This window comes from Pezoporus flaviventris, unplaced genomic scaffold, assembly GCF_033815535.1.
Source record: "Pezoporus flaviventris isolate CSIRO_AGI_PZ_B2104156 unplaced genomic scaffold, CSIRO_AGI_Pfla_v1 ptg000025l, whole genome shotgun sequence".
In the NCBI taxonomy this organism is placed as follows: Eukaryota; Metazoa; Chordata; class Aves; order Psittaciformes; family Psittacidae; genus Pezoporus; species Pezoporus flaviventris.
This window is the reverse complement of record NW_026892573.1, coordinates 22030300-22038035: the sequence shown is the minus strand read 5'-3', so window position 1 is coordinate 22038035 and position 7736 is coordinate 22030300. Positions and strand designations below refer to the sequence as shown.

The window sequence follows — 7736 nt, the reverse complement described above, 5'->3', positions numbered from 1 at the left end:
ACACAGAGGGTGCCGGCGGCGGAGAGAGATGCGTGCGCGCGGTTTCCACCCAGGGCCGGGCACCCCCGGGCACCGCGAGGCCCGGCCCCGCCGGGAGCGCTCCCTTCCGGGGGAGCCCCAACGGCCCTGGACCTCGCGCCCGATTAGAAGGCTTGTAACGGGAGCTCCAGGCGAGCCGCGGCCACTCCCGGCCTCCCCTCAGCCCTTCCCTACGCTCCCTCACCCGTTTCCCGCCTCCCCTCGGCCGCGGCCCCGCCCCGTTGCGAAGGAAGCGGCGTCTCCGGTTGCTATGGCACCGGGAGGGCGTCCGGCTGTGGACGCGGCCCGCTGCGGTGTGAGGCAGCAAGCCCGAGGCGCTGAATGGAGCCCTGCGGGACTGGCGGCGGGGCGGTGCAGAGGCAAATACCCCTCGGAGGACTCCAGGACAGCGCGGGTGGGACGTGGTGCGCTGCTGCCGTGTATCCTTCCGGGGTCGCCGCCGAGGCAAGGGGCTGGGCGGGCGGTCGGGGATGGCTGGGGGCGGCCCGCGGAGAGATTCCGGCACGGGCAGGAATTAGGCCGCGGGCAGCCTGGAGTCCGGGGGGGGCGGCGGGTTTGGGGCGGTGGTGGGGGCTTGCTTTAGGGGTGGATCGAAATAAAACTGGCACGTTGGTTTCTTCAAGTGCTGTAGGGAAGTTGACTTCTCAGGCGACTTTTCTTATGTTCCCTCTTGGAAGTGGAACAGGTTGAGGGAGCTGGGCTTATTCAGCCTGGAAAGAGAAGGCTCTGGGGAGACTTAGAGCAGCTTCCAGTACCTAAAGGGGCCGACAAGAAAGCTGGAGAGGGACAGTTTACAGGACAAGGGGACATGCATTTAAACTGACAGAGGGGAGATTTAGACATTTAGGAATAAATTCTTTACTGTGAGGGTGATGAGACACTGGCACAGCTTGCCCAGAGAAGCTGTGGCCGCCCCATCCCTGTCAGTGTTCAAGACCAGGTTGGATGGGGCTTTGGGCAAACTGATGTAGTGGAAGGTGTCCCTGCCCGTGGCAAGAGGGCTGGAACTGAATGAACTTTACGGTCACTTCTAAACCAAACCATTCAATGACTCCATGAGGAGATTCTGCCTTTGGGAATTGTGTTTTCCACTCCAACTTATGGATCCTTATTTCCTTTAATTTTAAGTAATAAGAAATACTGACAAAGTTCTAAGCTCCACCTGTACCATGCTACTTCAGTTATAACCGAAGTAAGACAGGACAGATCATGCTCTGTGGAGAGCATTTATCCAGTGATATTAATGAATGTCAGAGTAAACTAATCCTTTAGGTAGGGAGGAACTGTTTTTACTATTGAAACATTTTCACTGTGGCACATGTATCCATATGTTATAGATTTAGATAAAAGAAAGATGCTTGTTCAAATAAGCGTAATAAAGGTGAGATTTTTCATCTTCTGATACCATGAAAGATGATTGCAAAGCCTTTTAAAATCACTGTAAACAGTAAAATGTAATGACTTTTATTTTTGTGGATGAACACAAAGTTAGTTATGACTATAATATACAATTATGGGATCAACTGTTGTGTATTTTGTATCTCATACATAAAGCTTGTCCTTTCCCAAACAGTATGCAAAGTCAGTCAATCAGGCTACTATATCCTTTGATGAGCTGTTTGATGCAGTTTCCATTGTCCTTAACACAATACTAGGGATAGAGCTTTACCATTTCATTTTGAGCAAGATTTAGCAGAAGAACGCCAGGCATTGAAAGAAGATCAAAAAATATGTCGGAGTAGGGCACAGAAATATTCAATAGAGACAAACAGAAGAAGAAGGTAAGTAACTAGGGTTCCTTTGGTGGGAGACTGTAAAAGAGAAAAATGAGTCAAAACCTTTAGACAGTTCAATATATTTCTGTTATTTTCTTGTTCACTTTGTTAAATAGCCTCACTGCTTTCTTCTAGAGAAAACTAGAAGAAAGGCTGAAAAGTTTCATACTATAGGACAAATAAACCATAAAAAGAATATTCTGATTTACTCACTACTTTTTGGAAACTCCTGTAGTCACCCTTTACTGTATAAAGTAAAGGTATGTAGCACTTTCAGCTTGTGTCTCTGATCTGTATTTCTGGTATTGTTCTGGTTTTTATTAGCTTCGATGCCTGTCTGAAAAATGTGTTCAGGTAGACAGTACAGGTCAGAAGGCAGGCAACTGTCATTGCCTTCTGAGGTGGATGTTTCTCTCTTTGCATAGCATAACAGCCATGCAGCCTCCCCTGCATGGTGGGGCTTTGTGCTTCCACTTCCCAATAAACACAAGGCAAAGTGTCTCTTGTGCAGGATTATATTTATAATAAATTTATCCCATATTGACATTTTTAAAAGAGCTTTGAATATTCTGTCTTCCTATATCCATGGGAATGCAAAGTTATGGAATATTCTGTGACAAGTGGATTAAGTAAATTATACACTGAGTTGTTTCAGCAAAGTGCTGTAAGTAGTTTAATAGGCATAGGGGGCTCTTCCCTGGCAGTGAGTTCACACATGCATATACAGGAGTCTCGGCTGTGTATGCTGTAGAGACGTATGGGTTCCTCTTTGTAAGCCCTCAGGTTCTTCTGCTTAATGCAAACTCATCAACACTCATCCCCACAGTTCCCATATCAGATGATTTCCATTGTACAATGTTTTACTTGCTGAAATACATTGATAACTCATAAGAGAGGCAGTAGATGTTGTTTATACTGCCATTTAGCTTCACAGTACGTGCTGTCAACATATGTTTTGAAATATAAAGAAAAATGGAACAGGAAGTAGAGTCACCTGGGAGTGATTAAAGGCAGTGTGCAACCCCCAGCCTTTGCAGATAATAAACTGAGTCTCAGCTAAAAGATTAAATATCATATTTAGTTTTCTGGAACAGTGCCACTTTTAGCACTATGCATCTCAGATGAACACTGTTTATTGTATTACTGGTCTTGAAATATAACACTCTACTGTAAAAGCAAATACCAGACAGCCTGCATATTTTTGACAGAGTGGTGTAGTTAAACTAGTACTTGTAGGTACATAAATACATTTCCATGCGTATTTCATTGCAGCCTTAAGAAACATCCTATAAACCCAAGTTACTCAGGTGAGCCAGTTAGAAATTTAAGTATGGTATTCATAAAATGAACTTTTTTCCATTTGTGATAATTTAGGATGTCATAACTATAAGCGTAATAAGCAGTTCAAACAAGTCTGTGGTGACAAGTCTTCCCCTGATAACTGAAAAGGAGTTAGTTGTCGGATGTTAGAAAGGTACTAATTGCATACAGTATTACTAAGCTGTAAAATATAATTAAAAATTAAGGGTCCTTGCATATATGAAGGAAAGTAGTTTGGAAATACAAAGTTCCTTGAAACTGAATATTTTTTTCTTGACAGTTATGCAGGTAGGAAGTGATTGATCATCAGGTCATACCTCAAATCTGTGTATAAGCCAAGACCCATTCACTTTGTAACACATGTAAAGGTGTTAGTTATGATGATAGATACTCAAGGGGAACATGACTTCCTTAAGCTCCACATTTTCACCTGGCAGCACCCTAAATTCTCCCTGTCAGGGCTTATGGGCATGTATCAGATGTTTTTCTTGGCACTGCTGGTTTATAATTGCAAAACTGAAATTGTTTCTTTAATTTTTTTTTCAACATATGGAGAGTAGGCAGGAGTGTACTGTGAAGCACGACAGTCCGTTTTCTACTTCTAACCTTCACAGAGAGTGGTAGAGGGGGGAAGGGGCCTCTGGAGGTCATCTGGTCCAACCCCCCTGCTCAAGCAGGGCCCCCTAGAGCTGATTGCCCAGGATCAGTTATTGAGCATCTCCAAGGTTGGAGACACCACAAGCTCTCTGGTCAGCCTGTTCCAATGCTTAGTCATGATTATAGTAAAAAAAGTGCTTCCTGATGCTCAGAGGGAACCTCCTGTGTTTCAGTTTGTACCTACTGTCTCTGGTCCTGTCACTGGGCATAGCTAGAAAGAGCTTGTCTCTGTCTTTTTTGCACCCACCCCTTCAGGTATTTATAGACATCAGTAAGATCCCCTAAGCCTTCTCTTAGTGAGGCTGAATGGTCCCAGCTCTCTCAGCCTTTCCTTATAGAAGAGATGCTCCATTCATTTCATCATCTTCGTGACCCTTCATTGGACTCTTTCTGGTCCGTCCATGTCTCTGTCATACTGAGCAGCCCAGTTCTTAATTCTCATTAGTTTAAAAAGTCCTGGCTAGGCATGAGGGGCTATTAGACCTTTTCTAAATGTACTTGGAATGAAATTGTCCCTGGCAGTGTTGTATTGATCTCTTGTCAATACTTATAAAATGCAGCAGCTTCAGCATTAAAAATACTCCCCTTCTGTCAAGATGTGCTCAGTTAATTGGTTTATTAATAAATGAAAAAAAAACATCACTTGTACAGGAAAGAGCAAGTCTAGCTTTGGAAAGCAAAGTCTCAATAACCAGTCACAGGCCTTTTTCGAAGTGAATGCTCAGGGGAACCTCTATTCCTACCTGATGCCATCAGTTTCTTTGCATCTCTTGTACTGACCAAACTCCTTAGGTTTGTGTTACCAGCAGTACTTCAACACTACAAAAAAACTGCTTACTGGTTATCTTTACACAAGTTGCCTGAGTACCAAGAATGTAATTCCTTTATTGTCTTTGTGAAGTTGCAATTTCAAGATCAGCTTAAGAATTAAATATGCTCTGGGGTAGTAGCTGACAGATATTTTGTTTAAATTACTATTCTGGAAAGAAGAGCTCCTGACTAAGCACATACTTGATGTAAATGAACAGGGTATCATGTTTTGTGTTTATATACCCTAACACTTTCTAAATACCAGCTGCCAGTTTGCTGGGGACGGTAGCCTTCATGATGTTACTGCTCAGTGCAACTTGAGCATCCCATTTCACTGTGATGTTACTGGCTGCAAGTAGTTGGTGCATTCTGGAAATGCAATTGTCTATGTGCACTTTTAACTAAACCTTACAGTTTAGTATCTTGGTTCAGCATTTTGAATTGCCTTGAAATCTAAATAGCTAATCCATGTGTTGTACTTGGGGAAGGAAATGTTTTCTCAATTTATATCAGTTTCCAATCTATTCCTATTACTGTTGGCTTGGGTTTTTTTCAAAAATACTTTATTTTCAACGTATCCACAAGCTTTGTGCTCCACCTACTGGCTGATTATCTTTGATTATTTAATAAAAACGCCTTAAATTATTCATTGATTATTTAATAAAAACTCCTTATATTATTCATCAGTGGTTTTGATAGAGAATGAAAAGCAGTCTAGTGTCAGAAACAGGAAAAAATGTTACCACTTGGTAAATGGAGGGGACAAAGTGATAAGAATGTTGTATTGCTTTCTACATCAGAATGGAACTGCGAAAAGTAGCGGTCACTGTAACTTCGTAGACCTGTAACGCAGCAGTGCCATTCTGGTAAGAGGCCACAGGATTGTGCTGAATTTGCAAGGCCTCAGGACAGATGCTTGCTAAGCTTCCTCTCTCTGAACTTTTCTTGACCTGCCCTCAGCTTTGTTTTGCTTGATGTAGCTGTAACAGCAGTTTCTCTAATTGACCAGGTGTCTGTGGCTAATTTGTTTATCTTTTTATGGTATGACTGTAGTTTTCTATGGATAGCAGTAACAAACAGTTATTCTATGTAGAGAATGAGATATTTATGACTTTAACATGCTGATGTAGTGTAGGGAAATACAGGCCTGGTACAGCAGCAGGGGCCTTGAGAACTGGAGGCTTAGAGGAGTGCAGGCAGGGGATGATGAGAGATGGTGCACAGGCTTGGCACTGGAGACCCCAGTGCATGGATAGTTGACTAAAGGAATGCAGACCTAGACATGACAAAGCTGGCTTTAGGGTAACAGAACAAAAGAGTACTATGCCATAAATGTAAAAGGCACCATGCATAGAATATTTGGAGGTATTGTGAAGCTGCAGACTAATGAAGAAAGAGCAAAGGTATAAAAGCATGTTAGCAAATATAAAAATGACTCCGAGCAGATCCTGGGATGAGGAAGAAGAAAGCATTAACATGAACATCCTACTGTTCCTGGTGAAGGGACTTCAAATGCTAACGGCTCACCACAGCACCTCAGTACCACCAGAATGAAACTACCAGCCTTGGGACACAGAAGAGCAATGGAAGCATAAGCATTAGGGAAAGGGGTAGAAACTCAATGTGTGAGTAACAGTTCAAACTGGTTTATCACTGTTATTGAGGCTTTCTTTGTATAGAAGTATTCTAACTGTATTATTTTTCATTAACAATTGCATCTGGATTAATAATGATTAAACACTCAAGGACTGAATTATACTAACAAAAAAGTTCTTGGCTTTATATAAGGTGTGCTTACTTTTTGCCTATAAACGAGATCTGAAGTGCAACTGGTGGATAGAGCAGGCAACCTTCCTGTAAACCTTTGGGCATTTTGGAGGACAGCCCTCAGTGAACCCTCACAACATTTGTCCTGGCTTTAGCAGTAGCAGTCTTTTTTTTTTTTTTTCCTCCTCCTTAGTAGCTGGTGCAGTGCTGTGTTTTTGACTTTCGGCCTGGGAACAGAGCTGATAACACCGATGTTTTTAGTTACTGCTCAGATGTTTAGACTAGCCATAGGACTTTGTGAGTCTCATGCTCTGCCAGGGAGGAAGGGAAGCCAGGAGGAAGCAGACACCTGACCCAAACTAGCTAAAGAGGTATTCCATACCGCAGCACGTCATGCCCAGGAGGTAACTGAGAGTTACCCAGAAGGGCACTCTCTTCTTTGTTGGGCTCATTTCGGAGGGTGGTATCGTATTCTCTTCCGTTGTTATTTCCCTTATCATTATTATTATTGGTGGCAGCAGCAGTGATTTGTGTTATACCTTAGTTACTGGACTGTTCTTATCCCAACCCTCCGGGAGTGGGGGGCGGGGGGGGGGCGGCGGGAGGAGGGGGAGGAAAGAAAGGGGGGGGGGGTAGAAATTGTGTGGCTGACTGGGTTTAAACCACGACAACATTGTGTCAGTCCTTCCGAAGCCCTTACAGCAATTTGGGCCTCTCCTTTTGTATTCAGCGTATAATAACCGAAGATGAGGGGATAGAATTCAAAACATGTTCCTGTAGTTCTGGGAAGTATTTAATTTAAAAGAAAAAACCTATGGGCAGCATCTGCTGATCTTTTTAAAGATGCAAGGTGTGTTTCCTGTCTGCACATGAAGGGGGTTTTGAGTGTGACACTGCATTCTAGCCTTTTCTTGATGTTGCTGTAGTCATTAAGTATACAAATACTATCCCACCTCAGTTTTAAAATTACTGTGCACTGGTTTGCAAATGTGATATGGCAATGGATAAATAATATCAACTCGGTACCAAAAGTTTCATTTTGTAGCATTCCAGCTGCACTGTATATATTCCTTTTTTTAATCATTATCCAAGGCAGTATTAAGCATTTAGTCCACCTGGGAATGCAGCATCCATCACTTCACTGTGAAGATAATTTAATAAAATTAACCAGGACATAGTTCCACCATCTAGTCATACTGGTTTTAACATAAAAATACCTTCCACATAATGTCTGTATATGTGAAACTGCTAAATATTTTAAGTTTCTTATTCCAAATTCACTATAAGCATTTTGGCAGCAATTTCAAAAATTGCTGCACCGCTGGGTTGTTTATAGTAGACAGAAAAACTGGGTTAAAAAAACACTGG

The 7736-nt window shown here is 42.7% G+C and overlaps 1 protein-coding gene across 1 annotated transcript in view; it reads left to right on the top strand.

Annotated features, from left to right (window-relative positions):
* Positions 1-283: 283 nt before the first annotated feature.
* Positions 284-7736, top strand: part of CEP126 (centrosomal protein 126) — a 41163-nt gene continuing 33710 nt past the window's right edge. Inside the window, 2 exon segments of the mRNA XM_061457826.1 lie at positions 284-458; positions 1695-1820. Coding sequence (XP_061313810.1) covers positions 361-458; positions 1695-1820 — 224 coding nt within the window. The 5' untranslated portion in view covers positions 284-360.